The sequence below is a fragment of the Brachypodium distachyon genome, chromosome 2 (genome assembly GCF_000005505.3).
Source record: "Brachypodium distachyon strain Bd21 chromosome 2, Brachypodium_distachyon_v3.0, whole genome shotgun sequence".
NCBI classification, from domain to species: domain Eukaryota; kingdom Viridiplantae; phylum Streptophyta; class Magnoliopsida; order Poales; family Poaceae; genus Brachypodium; species Brachypodium distachyon.
This window is the reverse complement of record NC_016132.3, coordinates 6,701,939-6,725,613: the sequence shown is the minus strand read 5'-3', so window position 1 is coordinate 6,725,613 and position 23,675 is coordinate 6,701,939. Positions and strand designations below refer to the sequence as shown.

General features: G+C 50.0%; 5 protein-coding genes across 6 annotated transcripts; 3 read left to right on the top strand and 2 right to left on the bottom strand.

The window, feature by feature from the left end:
* The first annotated feature begins 1,622 nt into the window (after positions 1 to 1,622).
* Positions 1,623 to 2,717, top strand: LOC104582525. Its single transcript, XM_010232374.3, has one exon. It carries the CDS (start codon positions 1,966 to 1,968, stop codon positions 2,689 to 2,691), a length of 726 nt encoding a protein of 241 aa, XP_010230676.1. The 5' UTR covers positions 1,623 to 1,965; the 3' UTR covers positions 2,692 to 2,717.
* Positions 2,718 to 2,750: 33 nt separating this feature from the next.
* Positions 2,751 to 4,270, top strand: LOC104582526. The gene is made up of 3 exons (XM_010232375.3): positions 2,751 to 3,103; positions 3,721 to 3,825; positions 4,082 to 4,270. Exons 1-3 carry the CDS (start codon positions 2,785 to 2,787, stop codon positions 4,171 to 4,173), a joined length of 516 nt encoding a protein of 171 aa, XP_010230677.1. The 5' UTR covers positions 2,751 to 2,784; the 3' UTR covers positions 4,174 to 4,270.
* A 3,478-nt stretch (positions 4,271 to 7,748) lies between these two features.
* LOC100829786 (anthocyanidin 3-O-glucosyltransferase 2) lies at positions 7,749 to 9,706 on the bottom strand. Of its 2 annotated transcripts, none has more exons than XM_010232373.3 (2): positions 8,748 to 9,706; positions 7,749 to 8,645 (listed from the first exon to the last, which is right to left on the bottom strand). In XM_010232373.3, the coding sequence occupies exons 1-2, from the start codon at positions 9,609 to 9,611 to the stop codon at positions 8,052 to 8,054; spliced, it is 1,458 nt and encodes a 485-aa protein (XP_010230675.1). In that variant the 5' UTR covers positions 9,612 to 9,706; the 3' UTR covers positions 7,749 to 8,051. The 2 variants fall into 2 exon arrangements, with proteins under 2 accessions (XP_010230675.1, XP_003566222.2); XM_003566174.4 differs by having other exon boundaries at positions 7,749 to 8,651; positions 8,748 to 9,703.
* Positions 9,707 to 16,961: 7,255 nt separating this feature from the next.
* On the top strand, positions 16,962 to 18,394 carry LOC100827974 (thiol protease SEN102). The gene has a single exon (XM_003566169.4). It carries the CDS (start codon positions 17,065 to 17,067, stop codon positions 18,205 to 18,207), a length of 1,143 nt encoding a protein of 380 aa, XP_003566217.1. The 5' UTR covers positions 16,962 to 17,064; the 3' UTR covers positions 18,208 to 18,394.
* A 304-nt stretch (positions 18,395 to 18,698) lies between these two features.
* On the bottom strand, positions 18,699 to 20,034 carry LOC100821485. The gene is made up of 2 exons (XM_003565507.4): positions 19,231 to 20,034; positions 18,699 to 19,072 (listed from the first exon to the last, which is right to left on the bottom strand). The coding sequence occupies exons 1-2, from the start codon at positions 19,347 to 19,349 to the stop codon at positions 18,949 to 18,951; spliced, it is 243 nt and encodes an 80-aa protein (XP_003565555.1). The 5' UTR covers positions 19,350 to 20,034; the 3' UTR covers positions 18,699 to 18,948.
* Positions 20,035 to 23,675: the final 3,641 nt, after the last annotated feature.

Sequence of the window (23,675 nt, the reverse complement as noted above, 5' to 3'; positions counted from 1 at the left end):
TATCCTTGGCCTCTGGCGTGCCATGGTGACACACAAGGATGTAACCTCGCTCCATGGAGGTCCGCATTGTGTTTTCTAGATTTGGTACCATCCTAATGCTTGTGGTCATTGCTTGGGAGTTGCCCATGTCAGGGGCTTTTCAACTTTTGCGAGAAAGAGATCTTCACCAAGTATTGTTCTAGAAACTTCGCGTCACCGTTGGGGGTGCTTGGGTTTCTTCTCCATCTTCAACGTAAGTGACGACATCATTGACCTCCTATCCCTCATGGGGACTTAATAGGGCCTTTTCTCTAGAGTTGCTCTCCAACAGGTTAGGGCAGCCACAGACAGAAGCTTGCCCGGTGACTAAGCTAGCCATGGGTACATATCCTTAGCAATCTAATAGTTTTCTAGCTCATTGGCCATATGTGCAATGTAATGTTTCTTTTGTTTTTTTTCTATCACCGCCTCGTAGAATTATAAAATTAGACCTGTAGAAATAGAACCATTAAATTTCATTTCACCTTTCTATGCAAAGAAACTAAAGATCGTGCGAAGTGCAACGCCGCGGTCAGGCGAACCCTCTCTCCGTGGGCTTTGAAATGTCGTGGGGGCGGAAAAACAAAATCCGCCAAATTTAGCCCAAGAAGAAAAACATAATTTTTGTGGCACCACAACTACTTATTATTGTATTTGTTTAATTAACGGTCAAAGTTGAATATTAAAACGTGTTCAAGCCCACTATAAAAGGATGGAGGGAGTAGAATGTAATACTCCCTCCGTCCCATATTAAGTGCCGAAATATTACATGTATATAGACATACTTTAGTATGTAGAGACATTCATGTTTAGTCAAATTTGAGTCACTTAATATGAGACGGAGGGAACAAAACAATTTCAGATTTTTGCACGATTGTATTTTTTTGAAGGAAAAAACGGTCAATTTCCGTCATTCGATTAAAGAGAGCACTGTACAGGGGTGGGAATCAGAGAGTGATTCCCAAAAAGAGGGGGGAAGCAAACGAGAAAAACAGAGATAGAGGGAGGGCCGGAGGCCTATCCTCCCGGATCTAGCGAACACGCCCTAAAACGGCCTTGATACTCCTCCCACACTAGGAAGGCCACTTGCAAAACCGAAATTGCCATGCCTCTGAAAGTGCGGCGGTTCCGCTCCTTCCAAATCCCCCACCAAGTGTAGATGAGTCGGCCGCTAAGCTTTCTCTTTGCACGCTTCGGGCGCCCCTCGGTCAACCCCTCCCATAGGATTGACGGACCCGGAGTCAGGCAGGGTCGTCGTGGGATCCGACTCCCAACCCTGAATGTGGCTCCAAACCTCCCTGGTGAAGCAACAATCCCAGCAAATGTGGATGATTGTCTGCGGGTGGATCCTGCATAACTGGCAAATCGGATTGTGTGTCCATTGACGAATCGTCAAGTTTTTGCACGATTGTAGTGTTTGGCTAGTACAACGTAGAAAATCGGAATGGAACCACGTGACTCCTCGTAGTAAAATATCACCCAATATGTCCATATGATAATTTCACCTTTGCTATGCAAAAAATCCAAAGATGTGTGAAGTGCTGCACCGCGGTCGCGTGAACCTCTGTCCGTGGGTCGGAAAAAAAAATCCGCCAAATTAAGCCCAAGGAAAAAAAAAATCATGCTAAGCCAATCTGCAGCGAGCAATGGCGTAGTTTCCATCAAGGCCCCAGAGGCCGACCCAGATCAGGAAAAAAAAAACTTGCATGGGGTCTTCATCATCTGCCTGATGAACCAGCGGACGATCGACCGGCATCCGATGAGCTCCACCGCCAAGGCCAAGTTTAATCTGCCACAGGCCCGCACCCGGCGCCGCGCCGACGGAGAGCTGTGAAGGGGTGGCTGAGACAATAACGGATTGCTCCGCGCTAATATATGCATCTCTTCTCCCCTCGAATCAAATCTTCCCCCAAAATTGTGAAAACCTAGCTCGATCACCTCGCCCCAATGCCCTCCGCCAGAGTCCGACCGGCCGGGCAGATGAAGACAGAGTTGCCGCCGCCGCCTTCTCCGGCGCCGACGCAGCAGTGGGCCATACTGCCCCGTGTTCCGCAAGTGTCCCGCATCGATCTGAGTCGGAAGGACTTCTCCCTGGCGCTCGCCGCGCCTCCGGATCTCTCCGAGCTCTCCATATCGTCGACCATAGCGGAACTGAGCTTCTCGGCTGGCTTCATCCCCTTCGTCCTGGCTGCCGATCCATCCGGCCTTCTCCTCGTCAGCGACGCCTACGGCCGCGCCACGGACCCTCTCGGCGGCGGCGGCGGCGGCGAGAGGCCGGCCTACTTCGTCTGGGACGCCGCCAACGTCGTCACCCACCGCGCCCTGGCCCACGAGGAGGCCGTACACCACTCCGGCAACGTCGGCTTCATCGTCAGCCCCACAAAGCACGGCCGCTACCACGATTTCACGGTCGCGGAGCTCCTGCCCGTCGCTGCCGGCGAAAGCGTCACCATCCTCTGCTACGATTCCTTCTCGCACATCTGGGAGAAGAAGACGCTGCCGTTCCCCATGCCCCGCTACCCGTGGTCTAGCGCCAACGTGTTCTCGCACGACCGGAAGCTCTGGTGGGCGGATCTCCGGCATGGGATCCTCTCTTGCGATCCCCTGTCTGACACCCCGGAAGTCCTCTTCGTGCCGCTCCCAGAAGATGTTGCAACGACGCCATCGATATGAGATGTCAGCAAGCGCCGCTGCGTGAACCTGAGTGATGGCAAGCTGCGGTTCGTGGAGTTGGCTGGCAGTGCTCGTAAGCCTTGGGTGATCACCATGTGGACTCTGGTCGATGCAGAGGCTTGTAGCTGGAACCTGGACTACAGAGTAAACTTGAGGGACATCTGGGATGATGAAAGTTACAGGGAAACTAAGCTGCCAAAGAAGAGACCTCTGCTAGCAGCCGTCCACCCTGTTGACCCTGCCGTGGTTTACTTCTTACAGAAGGGGAATCTCTTCGGTGTCAATCTGAGAACCAAAAGGGTCGTTGACAAGTGCGTGGCGTTGGAACCTGTCACGCATCTGAATATAGATGAGGAGTCCTCGCGCTCCATTATCACCTGGAATCTCCCACCATCGCTAACTTACTCATCAGGTGAAACAAACGTTACGTTTTCTGCAAAGTGCTCATTGTTACCCGCAAAGTTCGAGTTATGTTGTTCAGACGTTTTATTTATCGTGTGGCTTAGCTGAAATTGATTTTTTTTCTGCTTAGTGTAGTATTCATTGCTCATCTGGAACACTTGCATTCATAACTGTCCAGACCACATGGAAAATTAAGAAAATATTTGAAACGTGTGTTGGCCTGCTGCACAGTGCACAGTGTAGCTTACGTTGATCATCAGGTCTGCTGCAAATTACATTGGAAATTGAGAGGAGGGTTTAAAACTTGAGTTAAGTTATCCTGGAGTTTGTGTCTTATATATATTGTTTTGTCGTTTCCACTAAATAGAGATTATTTGCTGCAGTGTGTAGCTTTCATCTCATTTAAGATACCATCCATCTCTATTGCTTAGGTTAAGAAACAGTCTCAAACTGATTTTTGTGATTCTCAAGTTTGTATCATATAGGAGTAGGAGCATTATTATTGTGTTTGCTGCATAATCGTCTAGATTCTAGAGCACCTTCCCTGTATGCTGCTCAGAGAGATTACATAAGAAATTGAGAGGGGATTTTTCAATACATGACAAATTGAGAAATCTTTTTCTATAGGACAAATGCGTGGAGAAGGATCACCAGGACGAAAAAATGGAGAAATGTCAGCAATGCCTTCAGCTTTCGATATGGTTTTAAATTCTTTCATGAATGCATATACGGGTGCGTTTACTAACTTGGAGTATGATAATCATACCTGTAGATTTGTCTGGAAAAGTATGGTTCATTACTTGGAGCAGTATAGTTTACATGACCTATATGATTAGTTATACATCCTTTTCACGGTTAGGTGTACCCGTGTACTTGGTTAAGTTCCTTAGTGCGGTTTGAAGTTAGTGTATGTAGTACGCAAGTGCCTTTTGTTCTATTGTCCACTTTCACACAGCTGATGGAATTAATGTTTTCGCCACATTTGTAGGTGGTCTGTATAACTCGAATGTTGACGTAGGACAGAAGCGGAAGCGATCTGATTGTTTTGCCTGTGAGAGTCAGATAAAGCATGCTAGCTAGAGAAGGCTTATCACGGACGCTGGTATATACTGTACTTGAGTTTGATAGTGCAAAACTGATTGCTCAAGACAACAGGAGTCGACAGCGCAGTAGTAGAGTTCCGGTCGATAGTATCAGGAAATGGTGTAGCTCATCACACGGGAGATTAAATTGCTTTGTGACTTGTGAGTCGTTCGGCGCAGTAGAGTTCCGGTCGATAGTATCAGAAATGGTGTAGCTCAGTTCACTCTCTAGCTAAACTAGGAAGCGACATTTTTTTTCTTTCTTTTTTCTAGAACGCACCGAGAAAAAAGTTGCTGCGACGCAGTACACGCCATTAGGGCCAAAAACAGAAAACTACATCAGTTTGTGTCTCTCCACTCCGAAGCAGCTCCAGCCTCCAGGTATACAGAACTGCGGGAAGATTAGCTTGAGATCATCAAGCGCCCTCTCGATAGCCTGTAGAATCGAGGACGGCACTCTGTATGACCTGTATGACCCACCCCGATAATATAAATAATCTTTCCTTAAAAATCGCATCTGTGACCACCTAGACAACGAACAAGTACAGTGCAGAGGCAAGAATGCAAGACGCACGCTGAAACACCAGGGATCCGACGTTACAGATTTTTGTTTAAATTCTAGTTTTTTTTTTGGAAGGGTACATTCTAGCTTGCATTTTGCTAAACCGGCAGACCAAAGCATAATTTTTGTAGAAGCAAACGTGCAAGACGCATATATAGTTATAAAGATACGCCACTAGTCTTGACTACTGCTCCCTCTGATCCAAATTAGTTTGTCCAAATTTGGTCAGATTTGGTCTAGATACACATGTGTTTAAACGTGTTTCTATGTGTTGGTTCGCTCATTTTGAAAATAAAAAAATGTGACAATTAATTTGGATTGGAGGGAGTACTGATAAGATAATAAACAAAAAATACACTATGGATTTGTAGTGCGGATGTTACAGGGTTTGGTGTGTTGGTTGTTGTCAGTTGTCCACGATAAAGTAGAAGAAGGCTTGTGATGGGTGATGACAATGACGCTCGTTGGATGTCACCAACTTACTAACCACACTAGAACAAAATGCTTTTAAATTTGCATTAGATGGAGTATTAGATATTCTTACAGGACCTGCCTTTGCCACATTAGTTTATCAGGCCATCTACTCCCTCCGTCCGGAACTCCCTCCGTCCGGAAAATTAAAGTGACTTGGATTTGGCTAGATTCTTATACAAATTCAAATCATTATTTTTGAACGGAGTGAGTGAAAAATCAGGAATTTTCAGTTTGCAAGACTTGCAAATTCTTCCCTTCGCTCACCGTCTTGCTCGCTTTGGAATATGCAATCTTTATTGCAATGGTGTTTTCTTTCTTATTTGGCTCTTAATGTGGCGCTAATTGAGACCAACGGATGAATGAAGGAGATGGGTGGTTAATGTCTAATGCTTTGTTGGGTTCTCCTTGATTACGGTAAATTTTCTGGAATATGCCTAATAAACCGAAAAGGAGCGAGTATTATTAGCTGATTCCGATGTGAGACCTGATTCTCGTAGCTGAGATGTCTATTCTTGACATGAATGCATGGAGCGACCTTATATCTCATTTGTGAGGCCTGCGTAGGATTAGCATGGACCATAGTATTTGAAAGCAGCAAGCAAAGAAAAAAACCCGCAACTACTCCGTACCTAATAACCCGTACGCGCATCGAGAAAATGAGGGAGTACAATCGATTTAGTACATTGGGGGCTACATAGTTAGCAACCATGTGCATATGTGTCGTTCACGCAACCATGTGCATGTGTGTCGTTCACGTATGGGCTCTGGTCGACGATGTGCTCCTACAGGGGTCCGGGGACCATTCGTTCCGGACAAGTTTTTTTGTCATTAGTACTATTGTTGATGCGGTTAGTTCCCATGGTTTGGGTCTAGGTCCCCTCTCGGAGCGGATGGTCCATGTGTCGACCACATGGTTTGATGGAAACCATTTGATGCAGCTGCCTGAGTACAGGAGCTGCAACCTAGACTGCTGCTAACTATAAAAAACAGTCACATCAAGGTTCGCGGTTCCATTAAATAGGCTGTTCACTGTTGTACAAAAGTGCCTAAAAATTAGATATGGAAATCTAATGTATTATTAAAACAATAGAACTTCTATGATTCAGATTTGGCAAAAGTTAACAATGTTAAAGATTCAGTCTGGTAAGTCTAATATATATTATTAAAACAATAGAATTTCTATGATTCAAATTTTGTAAAAGTTAACGGATAGTGGAGATTCAATCTAAGTCACAAAGAGCACACAAGATTTACTCCTATCAAATAATTTATAGTGAAAGGTGGAGATTACATTCGGCAATAATCAATTAATGACGAAACAAAATAAACAAGATTCACTCGAGAGAACAAGGCATACAAAATTCTCCATAAAACAAAAATTCATAGCCAGGGCGAAGCCAAGGTGTATGCATTGGTGTCTAATGACGCCAATGACTTCTTGCTAATCCTTCTTAGAAATAAAGAAATGCCCCTAATAATATGCAATGACACCAATAAATTCTAAAGAATGACCCCAATTGTGATTTCTCTGGTTTCAGCCTTGCTCGCAACGGAAGTAAAACAAGTATGTCACAACAACATAGGATGCACGTTTAGAGAAAATAATATACAAAAAAAAATTAGAACTAAAACAAGTATGTCACGACAACTCAGGGCATGTGCAATCATGCTTAGATGGAAATAGTATACTAACATAAATTAAAATAAAGCAAATTGCTTGTGATAACAATTCTAACAGGACTTTCCAACAAAACCCATGACCGCAATAGCAATCCCCACCAAGATTGGAGACACACCAGCGACGCTCAAGCCGGCCGAACCCATAAGAGATACAAAATCCCTTTCGAAGTTATCAAAGATTAACTTGGACGACATTATCATCCCCAACAAATTCTTTTGAGGTGATCAACATTAACAGCATAATCACGCTGAGAAGCTAACCTATGATTTTGGTACTCTTTATTTGTCCGGAACGGATGATCTAAGGCTGTTTCACAGGAAATCGAAATCTAACCCAAGCTCCACCGGATGGAAGCAAGGCGAATCAGGAAAAAAAAATGAGCTCATTGCACGTAGCTTTTGTACAGATCAATCATTAGTAGTTGTATCTCCATCTCAACCTCCTTAACCACGCGCTGCATGATATATGTAAGAAAATTTCATATTATATTCTCATTAGTTACGATTTTTATGTACGTGATACATCAAGGAAACTATGTTTAGTCTAACTAATTGGTTTTTGATGATAGAAAGGAATATCAAGAGAAACAAATGTGCCTAACTAGAATTGCAAAACATACAACTTACATCCAGGTTTTATTAGGCTCATGTGTTTTTTGGATCATCAAATTTGATCAACGAGATGTGTATTTTATCGCACAAAAAAGTATGCCATATATTACCATTATATTCATAGTCGGAAGAATTTTTAATGATATTTTATTCGTATAACTTATAGTATTTCATTAGTCAAATTGGTGATTTAGAAACACTCGTGGGCCTTAATAATCCAGATGGACAAACTATAACTCGAGGAATAAAATAACAATACTTAGCATTTTATGTATAAAACATAATTTTGTTTCGATGAACAATTTCAATTATAACAAATTGCTAGGGGTGCGATCTGCACATGGGTCACCAAGCTAGTTTTGTTTTTAAAGCGAAAGCGGTATAGCAATAGCCAATATGCGCCCTAAAAAAACTCGCTTTATTCAATTCCACGGCGACGTGTCACGCGTGACGATGAACATTTGTCTGTAGTTGACGCCAAATGGGGGATTTCTCCGTTCTTTGGTGGAGAGAAAGATTCAGCATGATTTGCATGCAGAAACATCAGATCAGAGATGTGTGTTGGGCTTGGGCAGCAACACCGCTCCTTGGAGTAGCTCCTTTGAGAGCCTCCGCAGCGAAGCGCAAGAGGACCCAGCCTGGCTCTGGTCCACAGCGTCCCGGCATACCTTCATCATCTCCATGGCCTTGTCCCTCACCTGGCCGGCACCAGCCATGAGAGACCTCACGGCTCGCTCCAGCTCCGCCGCCTCGACGAAGTTGCCCCGCTCCCTGTCGACCTTGAGCGGCACGGCCACGCCCATCATGTCGCCGGATGCCATGGCGAAGGCGTTGAGGTGCTGGTCGGCGCCGAGCGGCCACGGCAGCATGGGCACGCCGAACCACAGGCTCTCCAGGACGGAGTTCCAGCCGCAGTGGGTCACGAAGCCCCCCACGGCGCCGTGGGCCAGGATCTCCTTCTGCGGCGCTCTCTTGGGCCAGACCAGCCCTCTGCCCTTTGTCTTGTCAAGGAATCCCTCCGGGAGAAGCTCCGCGAGGTCCGCGTCCATGGGGCTTCGCTTGCCGTGCGAGGTGTCCTCCGGCCGGCCACGGAGCACCCACAAGAACCGGTGCCCGCTGCGCTCCAGCCCGTGTGCTATCGCCTGCACCTGCAAGTTCATTCGCACCAATAATCATCCCTGATCGATCTATTCTTGCATGGGACAGAATCCATCGAAGCCAAAACAGAAAGAAAGAAAGGAAACCTGTGGCGTGGTGAGGAACCCTTTGCTCCCGAAGCAGAGGAACAGAACAGAGGCTCGAGGCTGCGAGTCGAGCCACTTAACACACGCATCTGGACCGGCGTCCGCGGGCGGCGTCGGCGTTAGCGCGAGAACTGGGCCGATTGGGTACACGGCGGGGGCCGCAATGGCTGCGAGAACGCCCGGCTCGAGCCCGGCTGCTGTGTTGACGATGATGGCGTTGGCCTCCATGTAGCGCCTGCCGGTGTCCACGAACCAAGAATAAGTCGTCTTCTTCCTCTCCAGCATGGTGTCCGGGAGGGAACACAGCGGCACCGGTGCCGGGAACCCTGGCAAGTCCAGGCCGCCATCGGCATGGAACTCCTCCTCGCGGAGAGCCGGGGAGCGCAGGATGAGCGCCAGCAGCGCGGCGCTGGAGGTGAAGTAGACGTAGGCCGGCACGGCGAGGTCGCGGGCCACGTCGAGCGCCGGCGCGCAGAAGATGTCGACGACGAGCGCGGCCACCGGGCAGCGCAGGCCTGCCATGGCGGCGCGGAGGTGGGGCGCGTGGAGCTGCACTATGCGGGAGATGAATTCCTCGATGCCCGAGTGGTCCGTCGGGAGCTTAACTTCCGGGAGGTGGTGGAAGCGTATGCCGTTGCCGTTCCCGTCGTCGTCCTGATCCTCCTGCTGCTGGAGGCGTCGTATGTGGCCGGAGATTTCGGACGCGGCCTGCGCTGTCGGGGACGGCATCAGGAGCACGGTCAGCGACATGGCGCGGCCACTGCTGGCCACCAGCTGCTTCCCGGCCTCTAGCATGGGCATGAAGTGCCCGGCACCCCACACCGGCAACAGAACAATGGTTGGACTGTTTGCCATCGACTCCATCCGCTGGCTAGCTTGTTGTTGGATGGCCTTCTTCCTAATGAAATGAGTTGGTCTTCTATTAACCTTCTTATAATACTGTGCACATTGCACACGGCCAGATCAAAAAGTCATTGCCAGCATAACGTCGAACTCGAACACGGAGTCCTTTCTTTGAGCTCTCAATTCGTCGTAGAAAAAGATTGGTGCTATATTGTTATAATTTATATCCTAAGATTTTTCACTTTCTTCATGTAGTCTTTTTTTTCATATATGCCCGAATCTTTTAAATTTCATTCACCAGGTTTTTCTCTCTCTCCCTTATTTACATTTTCAAGATTTCTATTTTTAGAAAACACGGTACAGACGGAGACACTTACAAATAAACACACATGTACACTCACCCCTGTGAACGCACGCACGCATGCACACCATACTCCTATGAGCACCTCCGAGAGACTGGTCCGGTAGATCATGTTGAGATTGACAAAGTCAACACAGGCACCCCATAGTTGACGGTTACGTCGCTCGCCACTAAAAGCACATCACCGTTTAAGCTTTGAAATAAATTCAGAAAAATGCAATCACCCATGCAAGTCTGGAGCTCGAACCTGTGTGGTATAGTTCCACGACAAGGAACCAACCTCGCTTCAGCATTTCTATTTAAACTTTACATGTGAAGTTGTTTGATCTTTTTTTCAACCATGAGTCAAATTGGCCTCCGTTTTGAAGTACCATCTAGCTAGCGCACAAATCATCCGGAGGAAAATGAGCGTCTCATCCGAAGGACCGTTGGTGGCGACTACCGGGCGGTTCTGGGCGCTGGATGATGATGCGTCCGGCGACGAGGCCGGGTGCTTCTCTGCTGCCCTGCGAGCTGCTGTTTTGGATGGGTCGCCGGCAGAGTTCAGACGCGATGCGGTGGTTGCAGGCTATTCCCCGTGGAGTGCCGTTGTTTTGGGGCAGGAGTACAAGCGCCAGACGCGGCTGCCTGTCCGACGTCAAGTTGCGCCATCGGGGCGCCGGTCTAAGCCGTGGAAGGGCCCGCTCCCGCCACGGCGGGTCTCTCCTCCGGTTATCCTCGGGGATGTCGGTTGGATGGTCGTCTCGCGCCGTCGGCGGCGGCCATCTTCGCCGAGTCTGCCGATGCCTGTTGCGTGTGCAGCGCAATCAGCGGATTTCGAATCTCGTGGGCTTGGGCTGCCTCCCAAGCGCGCCCGAAACCCTTCTACGCACATTCGAGGGTGTTCACAGACCGGTGGACTAAAAGCAGGGCAGCAAAAACAGAGGAATCTAGTTAAGAGAAAACAGAGGAATCCAAGCAGGGGCCCAAGTGCCCAACGCAGATTTCGGGCATGACTGGAATGAAATAAAGCAAGTTCAGGGCCCAGGTAACTGGTGCGGCCCAACATGACGTGAGGATTTTTCCACGCGGAAGAGTGGTAGGGCTCGCCGCTCGAGTTGTTTCTGTCAAGCGGATGGATCCTTCTCTCGGCGGCGTTCAGGGTGGCGGCGGCCAGGCTGCGGGCGCCGGCGTGGGCCTGGCAGTGGTGCTGTTACTGCTGTGCCGATGGGCGGCGTCCAGGGTTAGACCGGCGGTGTCCTCCTTGCTGGCCCTCCGGCTTCCGGTGGCGGCGGTGGCTATGTGGCGGCGGCTGCTTCTGCTCCAGCGTTCCAGGGTGGTGGCGCTGCTCCTGCGTTCCAGGGAGGTGGCGCTGCTCCTGCGATCCAGGGGGGTGGTGCAGCTCCTTCCTTTGTTGCAGTGGGTGGTGCTGGAGGCGGCGTCGCAGCGGCGCAAGGTGACTTCTATGGCAGCTACGGTGCGGGCTTCCGCGGGTTTTACGGAGGCGGGTACCGCCATGACTATGGTGGATATGGTGGATACCAAGGCGGCGCCTATAGTGGCGGATATGGTGGGTTCTATGGTGGCGGCTATGGCGGAGGCGGTGGCTGTGGCCGTAGCTTCCGGCATGATCCTCCACGCGGGCGTTTTTACAATAATCGCTGTAGGCGTGGTTGGGGTCGTGGCTCGGGGCACCAGCAGGGCGAGGGGGCGTCGGTTGGCGGTGGCGTGGTCGCTGGCGGGGCTGCAGGTGCAGGCTGTACTGGCTGACGGCCAGCAGGTGCTGGCTGGGTTGGCTGGCGGCCAGCAAATGCAAGTTGCTGTGTTGTCGGCACCTCCTCTGGCGAGTACGCCGATGATCATTCCTCCCCCGGCGACTGCTCCTGTGGCTGCGTTGGCTGGCCTGGTGCATGCTTCTTCTTCAAGCTTGGGGGCTTCTTCTTCTGAACCGGCCGTTGTTGGTACCTCGGCTCCGGTCGGCTCCGGTTCCTGTGGCTTCAGCGGCTGCTTCGGCTGGGGTACATGCTGCCGCTCCTGATAACCCTTTGGCTTGCTATCGTTGCCTCCGTTGCGAACAGAAGGGCCATCTCTCCACCATGTGCACTGCTGGCTTATGTGATTATTGTGCAAAAGCTGATCATTGTTCTGCAGACTGTGAACTCCCTCGACTTCCGAAGCTTACCGTCCGGTCATGTGGCACGGTCTCGGATGATTTATTCTTTTTTGAACTGCCGGAGGAGGCTTGTGTTCCACCAAAGGTAGAGGGAAACAGGAAGGGTCTGATCCTTGTGGAAGGAGGATCGCTTTCTGTGAAGAGGGTTGTGGAGGAATTGGAGCGTCTGATTCCGGTGCCCAACTTCCAGTTGGTCACGAGGCCACATGGAGTGTCTGCTTTCTCGATGGTGTTCCCGACTTGAGGTGAGATGCAGAGGCTGATTAGAGTTGGTGCTATCCAAGTGCCAGGTTCACAGGTGCTTATCAAGGGTGAGGAGTGGACTTCGGCCTCGATCGCTGCCTACGTGTTTCATAGGATTTGGGTGCGAATCGGTAATATTCCTGATGATTTGTTCAATTATCGGGCTATTTGGGGGCTGGGATCCCTTCTTGGAGCCACTGTCGATATTGATATGCCGTTTTCTCGCCAACATGAGGTGGGTCGCATCTGTGTTGATGTGGCTAGCAAAAAAATTCCTTCAGGCACTGATTTAGGCCACAAGGGAGTAGCGTACAAACTTACTTTCCAGGCGGAATCTTTCCGGTGAGACGGATATTAGTGATGATGATCACGCAAAGATGATGACAATGAGTTCAATGATGATGATGATGATGACATGCTGGATGATATGGTGGATGATAAAAAGGATAGTGATGATCGGTTTGGAAAGCGCTCCCGGTCTTCTCTATTGTTTTAGCCAACGAAGGGCCTGACTGAGTCTACCTCGACGCCTCTGGCGAGCAAGTCTGGTGCGCTGTCTTCTGGAGTGATTTTCTGAAAAGGCTGGAACACTGAGGATGGTTGTGTGCCGCCCATCTCTCTGCAGGTTGCTTCTTCTCCGAAGGCCATGGTGGAGTCAGTTGCGCTGCTCGCTTCTCGGCCTGGGTTGGAGGCGCCGGTGGCTGGCGCTCTAGGGCAGGTGGCCCCGGTGTTCGCACTGCGGCATCAGTGGCGCAGGTGGCAGCTCCACACCTGTCGGTACAGGAGGTACCGGTGGCGGCGATGCCACCCTCGCCGGTGCATGCGGCTTCAGAGAGGTTGCCGGAGCTAGCTTCCTCGCAGGTTGCTGTGCTGTCCATGGCGCCTGCGCATGCAGCTTTGCCCTAGTCGGTGCAGGAGGTGCCCTCCTCACTTGTGCAGGTGGCATTGGTGCTAGTCCATGTGGACGATGTGGAGTTGGGCTCGCGGCTGGGGGTGAGGCCAGCGTCGTCACGTGGCTCTCCCTCACGGTCACCCTTGCCGTCGTCGGTTCTGCCGTGTGCGCCTGAGCTGCTGTCTCCTTTCTCGCCCACGGAGTCCAGCTTGCGGCTGTCGTGGAGTTTCCTCCGTTGGTGAGGCCTTCCTCGGGGGAAGGGGGAGTGGGGCAGGCGGCTCCCACTTCCTTCCTAGCTGCTGTGGTTGGCGAGCATGCGCGCAGGTGGCATGCGTATCCGCCATCTTCCTGTTTCAATGCGCGGTTGGCCGCCAAGGGGGACGCGGATGAGGCGTCCATTAACAAGGCCATGTGACTGGCCAAGATCCGCAACTTGGAGATGTTTACAAGTATGTCTGTTGATTTTGATAATTCTATTCTTTCTATTTCGGATGATAAATTTATTTCTAATATGGAGAATATTGGTGTCTCTCTGGGTAGGAATAGTACTAAAGTTGCTAGTTCTATTCATCTGATTAAAGACACTGAGATTGATCGTTTGGATGCATCTTTTAATACTATTCGTAGTAAGCAAGTTGAAAAATTCCCTAGTGGTTCTAATTGTCTTGCACTAGATTCGGCTGAACATTTATGTAAGGATTTATCATATGGGGATGGGGAGGAGGAGGCTCTGTTTGTCGACCTCCACCTCGATCTAAAGGAATTCCCATGGGATCGAGGCAGACCAAGGTCTTAGAATAATTGTTTCGAAATGAAACGATTTTTTTGCAATAGCAGAGGTCTTAGAGACTTGGCTAAACACGACTTCTTGGCTGACATGGCTTGTTTACATAATCTTGATTTTGTGGCGCTTTCTGAGACAGGGCGAGCTCATTTTTCGGCCGGTTTTTTTAATCATATTGGTGGTGGCTTAAATTTTGCTTGGCATTGTCTTTCTTCGCATGGTCAGTCAGGGGATGTTATCGGGTATTAATTGTACAACTTTGGAGGTTACCTCGGTTGAGGCTGGAGACTATTTTGTTAAGTTTGGTTTCAAATCTAAAGCAGATGGCTTTAGGTGGTCTTTGATTGCGGTGTATGGGGCGGCTCAAGCTCAGTTTAAGGCTGATTTCCTTACTGAGCTCTGCTCTGCGCACCCGATCGAGGAGGAGCCAGACGAGGGCACTGGCGAGCGCGAGGTCAGCGAACGGCATCGGGATCACGACACAGGAGAGGCACTGGTAGCCATCGCCGTGCGCATCCGTCTCCATCAGTCGGTTTTTCCTCTCTGCACCGTTGTCTTCCGCGCGGCGGCGTCGTACTTGTGTTGGAAGTCCAGCAAAATCAAAGCCAAAACCAAAAGACGGTTTGCTAGAAAATGCCGTGAACTCGAACGGGGCAGGACGTGCGTGGGATTTGGGAACGGCGCTCTCCATGTCCACGATCCTGACGGACATAGCCCGCGGCGCCACTTCTCCCCCGAGTGCATTCCCTTCGTTCTCGCCGCGGACGCATCCGGCTGTCTTCTCTTCTCCATCGCCCATGGCCGCGCCACAGACCCTCTCGGCGGCGACAGGCCGAGGTACTACGTCCGGGACGCGGTCAACGTCCGCAGCCGCCGCGTCCTCGCGCACCCAGAGACCGTAAACCAGTCAAGCACGAAGCACCCAACCCACGGCGGCGCCCACGATTACACGCGCGCCGGCGAAAGCGTCGCCATCCTCTGCTACGACGGCTACTCCCGCCTCCGGGTCAAGAAGACGCTGCCGTTCCCCATGCCCCACTAGCCGTGGTTCTGCGCGAACGTGTTCTCGCACGACGGGGTGTTCTGGTGGGTCGATCTACGGCCAGGATGGTATCATGGTATCCTCTCGTGCGATCCCCTTCGCTGACAGCACAAAAAAAAAATACCCTACACCAATTCACCGGGTCACCCTGCCTCGACGGGATTGCGACGAAAACGTGTCATCAGGTGACTTAATTTGCTTCCGTGGTTAACTCGTGTCGCCCGCATGCAAGAAGAAATGGATCGATCGAACACCGTTGGATCCATCCAGGACCAATATTAGCTTTGGCTTGTGCTTGCAGTACTCTTTCCCGTTGCTTGCGAATTTCACCTTTGCGAAATCAGCCACGCACCTCGCACCTAGCTAAAGGTGCGTGGTGACACGCCAATGCGACATGACATGCGCGTCGATCGTCTTAATTAGCTCCATCAATTAATGCGACCCATGCTTAAAGCTTCGCACAGAGTACAGAAGTTACTCCACTTTCCCTGATTAACGACCTACTGTACTTAGTACTCAGATTGTTGCTTGTTTAATCAGGAGACATGTGTACGCAATTAGGAGCTACCAGCACAAGCAAAACCACGTACTCAGAGCACTAGCTACCTCCACTGTTGCAAGATTGCCAATGGGAACAACACTTTCTATTTTCAGGTGCTTCTCTGCTCCTGCAATTCATGTCCCTGTTTTTCTTTCCACGGAGAGATCGAGAGCACATGCAAGCGCAAGATGTCTGTACCCAGTTATTGGTGCCAATGGCAATGGGAATCTGAATAACGCATCCGTAGATGATTCCCAGTTGCGTCAGATCGCACAACTGGTTCATCCCCGATTAGAAGCGATCGATGAAAGGTTCAGCTAATTTCGTACATTTGGACGGCAGCGTAAACGCGTCGCCAGTTAAGGCTAAGGCTAACCACACGGCCGGACACCGACCATTAATTCCCTAACCGATGGAGACCTGTACACATTGCTCGATCTCGCTCGCGTCTGTCGAGAAATTACCTGATATTCTATACAAGAAAAGGCACGCACCAAAGGCACAGTTCGAAATAAGCGGCTGGGGAGATAATTAAACAACTTGTTTTCTTTGAGAAATTATGTACTCACTCTGTTTCATAATTTTTGTCTCAAATTTGTAAAAAAAATGATATATCTATTCTACAAAGCGTTTAAATACATGTAATATTTCGACAAAATTATGAGACGGAAGAATAGGATCAATGGAGTGTAGTCTGTGAACAAATCATGACTAGGTAACACGACATCAACGAGGCTTCTCAGGGTAGTCGTGCGCTACTGAATCTTGGGTTCTCGCGGCCGTCGTTAGCTCATTTTGCATCAACGTCATCGACTCCAAGTCAGCATATGGCATACGGTACATACGGACTACAAAATAGAAACTAAAATGGCATTTCAGGGTAGTCGTGCGCCTTCAAATAGTGTAGTTTTAGTCCATGTACTCATTCCGTTCCTAAATTTTTATCGTTATTTTAGCATAAATTTAAACTAAAACAGCGACAAGAATTTAGAAACGGACGAGATTTAAAAAAGAATTCAAGCAACTAAAAGCACAGGTTTTTCTCGCCCCAAAAGCGAGGCGGCATAGCTGACGTCACACAACATAGATGTGCATCTACTAGCTAGTGATCGGTGAACAACGATGGATTGTTGTACAGTACTCTACGCAGTAGTGTGAATTGCGAACCACCAATTTTATCCAGTACTAGTACATGACGACCAATAATCAATCGGCAAAGATGTTTCCCGCAAGCAACGTGCACCTTACAATTGATTCTTGCATGCAACATCTACCGAATCTAAGGCAGTGATATCGATCGATCCATGGTCACTAGTCGTGCTTGCCACCACTATATAAGCACCAGCTGATCGATCCCCATGCCCACCACCATATCTTCACAACATACCCAGCTCGAGCTTAGCTATATAGCACGCGCACTCGATCGAAGCTCTGCCTAGCTAGCATTCCGATCGAGATCATGGCGAGAGCGCTGGTGCTCGCGTCCGGGCTGGCCATGGCCGGCGCGCTGGTGCTGCTGCTGCTGGCGACGTCCCCGGCGCCGGCGAGCGCCATGGACTTCGGCGAGTCGGACCTGGCGTCAGAGGAGTCCCTGTGGGCGCTCTACGAGCGGTGGCGCGCGCGGCACACGGTGTCCCGCGACCTCGCGGAGAAATCCCGTCGCTTCAACGTGTTCCGCGAGAACGCGCGCCTCGTCCACGAGTTCAACCTCCGCCGCGACGCGCCCTACAAGCTCCGCCTCAACCGCTTCGCCGACCTCACCTCCGACGAGTTCCGCCGCTCCTACGCCTCCTCCCGCGTCTCCCACCACCGCATGTTCAAGCCCCGCGCTGCCAACAACAACGACGACGACGACGACAAGGGATCGTCGTTCACGCACGGCGGCGCATTGCCGACGTCGGTGGACTGGCGGGAGAAGGGGGCCGTGACGGGGGTCAAGGACCAAGGGCAGTGCGGCAGCTGCTGGGCATTCTCGACGATCGCCGCCGTGGAAGGCATCAACGCGATCCGGACGAACAACCTCACCTCACTCTCAGAACAGCAGCTCGTGGACTGCGACACCAAGACCAACGCCGGCTGCGACGGCGGGCTCATGGACGACGCCTTCAGCTACATCGCCAAGCACGGCGGGGTGGCCGCCGAGAAGTCCTACCCGTACAGGGCCCGGCAGAGCAGCAGCTGCAACAGCAAGAAGGCCGCGGCAGCCGTGGTCAGCATCGACGGGTACGAGGACGTGCCGAGGAACGACGAGACGGCGCTGAAGAAGGCCGTGGCGGCGCAGCCCGTGGCCGTGGCCATCGAGGCCGGCGGCTCGCACTTCCAGTTCTACTCGGAGGGCGTGTTCGCGGGTAAGTGCGGGACTGAGCTCGACCATGGCGTGGCGGCCGTCGGGTACGGGGTCACCGTGGACGGGACCAAGTACTGGATCGTCAAGAACTCGTGGGGCGAGGAATGGGGGGAGAAAGGGTATATCAGGATGAAGCGTGATGTGGCGGACAAGGAGGGCCTCTGCGGCATCGCCATGGAGGCGTCTTACCCTGTCAAGACCTCGCCCAACCCCAAGCATGCCGCCGCCGAGGCCGAGCACCATGATGAGCTCTGATGCCTATATGCGTCGTCTGGGGATTGTTTACTTTGTTAGTACGTAATGCACGCGAAAAATAAATGATGAATCACGGTGAATTAACAAGTTATACGCACACTACAGTATGTCAGTACACCACCACTTGTAAATTGTAATGGATTTCTTCGATTGATTTTAATTATCTATACACAGATTATGTTGCAAATTCGGTGTGTTTTTATTTCTGCAACTAGTAACTCTCTTTTGGGTAATTCAATCTCCGCCTTTGGATATACTGCTTGAATGCTCCAGATTCTGCGATTTGATACCGCTTCATTTCGGCCTTGAAGACTGAAGAACCGGACACTTTCTTACTGAAGAATCGACACTTGCTAATTAACTGAAGATAGCTGGAGCCTGACACTGCACTACACTTGCTTAGTATTGCGTCACACGGGCAAAAATCTGACATCCACAGATGAGTTAAAACATGCAGACCGAACAGCAAATTTGCCGTCGTAGATGAGGCCAAACAAGAAAAGGCGTTCAAGTTCTGAAGTTCAGGTGATATATACGGAGTAGTTCAGTTCGGACTCAAGTCTCCAGCGTAAGTACATATATGGTTTCCTTTCAAAGCCCTAGGACGACAAGCTCTCCCGTCACACGTGCTAGGAGAAGAAGTAATAAACGAAGAAAAGACAAGAAAATTACTGCTACAAAATGAGGAAGGAATTTGAACTTGGCGCTGTACTAATTTATCAGAAGCCTCATTTAGCAGGGCTAGCAGGGGATCAGCCTGATGAACCAGCGCACGACCTTGACCGGCATCTGGACGAGCTCCACCGCCAGGTTCGCCGCCGCCGCGCAGCACACGCAGCACGGGCACACGCAGCTCACCGCCGACCTACAACATATAACAACACACAGGAGTTCAGTTCACAGCACCGCAAACACGCACGTTGAATTGCGCGTGACAAGCTGAAGAAGAAGAGAAACAAAAATCGATACAGAAGTCGAGAAGGATCGAGCAAAAATTAACAAAGAGGGCGGGCGGGCGCGCACCCGAGAAGCCAGACGAGGGCGCCGGCGAGGGAGAGAGCGAGCGAGAGGACGGCGAACGGCAGCCCGATCAGGAACCCCAGCGGCCGGCACCGCCAGTCGTCGTCGTCGTCCGACCCCATCGATGGGCCGGTGGATCTTCTTCAGTCTTCAGGGCGCGGCGTACTTGTCGGAAGGCCCCAAAAACGAAACGGAACGGTTGCTAAGAAAGTAACGCTGTTGAACTCGAACGGGCAGACGTGCGTGGCGTGGGAACTCCACTTCGGTAGTGGAGAGGAACCGAACGGATTGCGTGGCAGAGTGCTGGGTCAGTGGGCTTTTTGACCCTCGCTTCGGCTCCTCGGTTGGCTTGGACCGACTGGTCCGCGCACTAGTCTATATGGCCTGGGCTAAGTCTTAAAAGACAACGTGGGCTGGGCTTTGGACTTACGCAGGCCGCAGGTGCTGGCGGCCATGATCAACCCACCCAATTAAAAGATTGCACCGCTCAAAAAAAAAATTACTAAAAGATTGCAAACCAGAAGGGGGAAAAATGCACTTTGGACACTGAAGATTTTACAACACGGAGATGGCTATCTAGCGCCCCACACTCAAGCATAAAAACAGGGTAAACCACAAGGTATCTGCGCGCGTGGTTGTAGATTTCAGCGTTGCTCAATAATAAAAACAAACGGAGTCCTTGGTCCTAAGTTCAGTTCTAGCCAGAGCATATACTCAGCTAACCATCCCACACGCCACGGTCCTTAATTCCGTTTTTCAGCTGTCTAGATCCTTCGCCAAGTCCCCGTCCATATAGGTTTACAAGGCCTACAACAAAACCATGAGAAAATAGGATGAAACTTCCCTCTCGGAGGCAAAAGAGTCCACGGTTCGACCGGTACGTATCCTGATTTTCCAGTACATATCTCCCCCGTAAAACACACACACACACACACACAGAGGCCCCGGTCGTCCAGCGCCACAAAACGGGGGCACGAACGAAAACGAAAGATTCCCGCGGCCAAAAACGTTACAAGGGGAAAATGACACCGCGCTAGCTGTGTCTGTGTGCGCGCACATAAGCCCGGCGACGCGCCAGGCCAAACCTGTCGGGCGCACGATAATTTCTCGTTTTCTCCGGTAGCATCTGCTGTAGCGGGTTAAATAATAAATACCGTATAATACGTGTACACTACGTACACGGCCCCCGGCGCGCGTGTAGAGCCGCATCGACATCGGTCGGTCGGTCCCGCGGGCGGAGCGCTGGCCGGGCACACACGGCCTGATGGCGACCGTCCGGCGCGGGTCTTTTTCCGTCGTTTCCGTGTTTCTGCCCGTTGAGAGATGGGGCATGTACTCGCACGTATTTGCGGTGCCTGCCGCGGGTGTTTCATTGATTGGGGAAAGTTTGCGGCTAGCCCATATATCAGCCATGACCTTGTCACGACTCACGAGTCAGCTCTCGTCGGCGTTTTCTCTTTCCCTTGCAAGGGAGCTACAAGTCGATAAGGCCGGCGGAAAGCGAGATGTTGTGCACCGATCGAGTTGAAGAAAAGTCTAGTTTTGTTTCCTGCATGGACTATATATCAATCGTGTCACGATTTATTACTCCGATCATATCCCTATCTTAACCTCTAAACTAGACGGAGATTGGGGATCTGTCCTTATTACTCTTCGTGCTCCTGCTCTGAGATGCCCACCGGAGAAGCAGATCGGTCCCACCGCCTCTGATTTGCCTTCAAAGTTCAATCCCATTCTCAAGTTTGTAGACCTTTAAGATAGAACCTCCTTCAAACTGCGCAATTACAACCTCCCGCCTGACTCTCCGTCCGCTGGAACTGGATAACCTTGAGGGGCACATATATAGCTTCCTCCGCTACGTAGCTCAGTTCATTAGCCAAACAAAGCAACTTTGGATCAGAAAAGATCTGGAAGAGACAGAAGCTAAGCCAAAATGCAAGCTCTTCTGATAATTGATCCTTATTTCTTGGTGAAAAAAAAAATCCTAATCGTTTAATACTTTATACATTTATGGTGATGAGGAATTTGGACACATATCTAACCCGATCAGCCACCTTTGCCTCACCAATGATGAGTTGGTCTCTCACGTTAGCAAATAATGTACCTTCTCACAACTCGTTTCTAGAGCATGTTGAATGTAGGTCTTTGCCCCTTTAACCCCCCGCACCCCCACCCCTCGGTCTAAGGCGGCACACATTTCAGATCAATAGATCATCAAGAAATGGTGCAGGAAGTCCTGGCAATGCCTTGTAGAGGCACATATCTCAAGCACGCAATGGAAACCTCATCTCTGTTATGTGGAATATCTAAAAGAAGAAAAATCTCATGTCATCACCGGCAAGAGGCTTCCTAGCTGTTGTGACTCATGACCTTGTCATGTTTTCTTCGGCGAGTAGTCCGCCTGCCAGAGGGCTTTTGTTGGTTAGACCCCTACCAAACCTTGCCATCTGTAAATTGTACGTTATCTTCCTATTGAAATTCACTTTGCATACTATTAAAAATTACGAAAACAGTTGTATATGGGAATAGCATGATAGAGGTTACACAAATGCGTCAGTCAAATCTTCATTTCAATGTTAATTTTTTAAATAGACAAGAAAATAGAAACTGCGACGGACATAATCAAAAGTCTTGCCAATTCATGAAATTTAGAGAAGATCGAAACAATCGAAAATCTATTAAAAAGGGTAAAAAAACTAGCAAATCTTTATGTTAATTCAATTATTAAGTTTCTATCGAATATATTCCCTTTTATTCAAGAGAATTGTGATTTTTGTTGAGTTATTCTTAGGCTTCCCACAATGCTTCATTTTCCCTCAAAAAATTTATTTGATATTTAAATTCCTGATTTTTAGTGGATTTCCTGATATTTTATTGTTTTATATGTCTTTTCTGTTTTTATTTTCCTAACCCCCCTAATTTTCTGAAAATTTCCCAGTACTTTCCGGTTTCTCTCCTGATCGTGTTTTCTTTAGACAAACTCCCGATTGTGTGTGTCTCTCTTAGACACACTCCTGATTGTGTTTTGTAAAGAAAACATTCCGGCCGCTTTTCTGACTTTTCGTCTAAATCTCATTGTCACGAAGTTCATTTATTAATTACTTCATGCATGTGAGCCTCGATCCGACACGAGATGGCCATGCATGGCCGGGCAACGACGATACGCAACTATATATATGCAAAGCTATTTGGCTCGTCTTATTCACGAACATCCACATCGATCACCACCACATGCATGTCCCGCGGCCCCGCCCGGCCTGTTGTTGTGAGTTTGTGACTCCTGCACAACACGCAGCGTGGGTGCATGGTTGAAAATTGGAACACGTACGTATATGATACTGCAGGGGCTACTGTTCATATGCCGGAGGCTTGTCGATCGATCGAGATGATTACACGACGACTCCGGCCTAATCATACGTGCGCACGTACGTGTATATACACCATATGATCTAGGCACATACTTGGAGTATTATACGTTTGGCATACATGCACGTATACGAACGGAATGCATATATATATATATATATATATGCGCATATGGTTGTAAGTACTGTACTTGGTTACTGAAAAATATATACTTTGGTTTGTTCAAAATGGAAGATTTGTTTTGGGTGGGGGGCCTGGCCGGCCGGGGGCGTCGATCTCTGCGAATCAAGATTCGAAAAAAAGGGTGAGGGTTCTAATTGGTCGGTACGGTGCGCAGCATCAATCCCCAGCGTGTCAACCAATATTATCCGATCGAACCCGTGGGCTCGCGCCCCCGGATATGCCGAAGCTCGCGCGAGTCGTCCACGCGCCGAATCATGAGCTCCCAGAACGAGTCACACACGCCCATCGACGTGCCGCGCCGATTTGAAAGAAAGCCGGCCGCTCACGTACGTACCCAGATGCGCATCTTGCGCCAGCCACTCGCAAGTTTGTTCCACACCACCGTACAGTAGTTACGTTTTACCGCAAGATCGATCCGGCGCGCCCGCGCGCAAGCCGCAGGGAGCAACGTCCGCCACGCAAAAGATCGAAGGACCGGGCGCACGGGCAGAAGAGAAGACATTTCTGCGTGAAAAAAGACAAGTACAGGTCCCTCGCTACGCCGCGGACAGACTCCGGCTGCTATGTATGTATGCATGCCCGTCGCTGTCCCGCCCTCTTTGGCTCCATCTCCGGCCCGCTCACGAGTCCCTCTCTGGGATGCCTGGCTACCGGCGGTGTGCCCGTAGGCTTCATACATACGGAATGGACAAAGGGCCGGTCGGGTGCGTACCATCATTAGTACTGTGTGGACCAGGAAAAATGTAAGGACGCTTTAATTTGCCTTTTGGGATCGATTTCATTCACATGAAACTATTAAATTCAAGGGTCGATCGATCCACGGTTTTCAATTCAACAACCGTCGGGTTTCCTCATGCATGTTTAATTGCTTCTTCTTTCTCTAGCTGGATCCTCGATCG

Bases quoted from the DNA above. Each gene is read 5' to 3' on its own strand.
- LOC104582525 (XM_010232374.3), top strand. From the start codon at position 1,966: ATGCCCTCCGCCAGAGTCCGACCGGCCGGGCAGATGAAGACAGAGTTG.
- LOC104582526 (XM_010232375.3), top strand. From the start codon at position 2,785: ATGTGGACTCTGGTCGATGCAGAGGCTTGTAGCTGGAACCTGGACTAC. The intron at 3,104-3,720 runs GTGAAACAAACG...CTTTTTCTATAG, and splicing joins ATCGCTAACTTACTCATCAG to GACAAATGCGTGGAGAAGGA. The intron at 3,826-4,081 runs GTGCGTTTACTA...CCACATTTGTAG, and splicing joins TTTCATGAATGCATATACGG to GTGGTCTGTATAACTCGAAT.
- LOC100829786 (XM_003566174.4), bottom strand. From the start codon at position 9,611: ATGGAGTCGATGGCAAACAGTCCAACCATTGTTCTGTTGCCGGTGTGG. The intron at 8,652-8,747 runs GTTTCCTTTCTT...ATGAACTTGCAG, and splicing joins GGTTCCTCACCACGCCACAG to GTGCAGGCGATAGCACACGG.
- LOC100827974 (XM_003566169.4), top strand. From the start codon at position 17,065: ATGGCGAGAGCGCTGGTGCTCGCGTCCGGGCTGGCCATGGCCGGCGCG.
- LOC100821485 (XM_003565507.4), bottom strand. From the start codon at position 19,349: ATGGGGTCGGACGACGACGACGACTGGCGGTGCCGGCCGCTGGGGTTC. The intron at 19,073-19,230 runs GTGCGCGCCCGC...TATATGTTGTAG, and splicing joins GCCCTCGTCTGGCTTCTCGG to GTCGGCGGTGAGCTGCGTGT.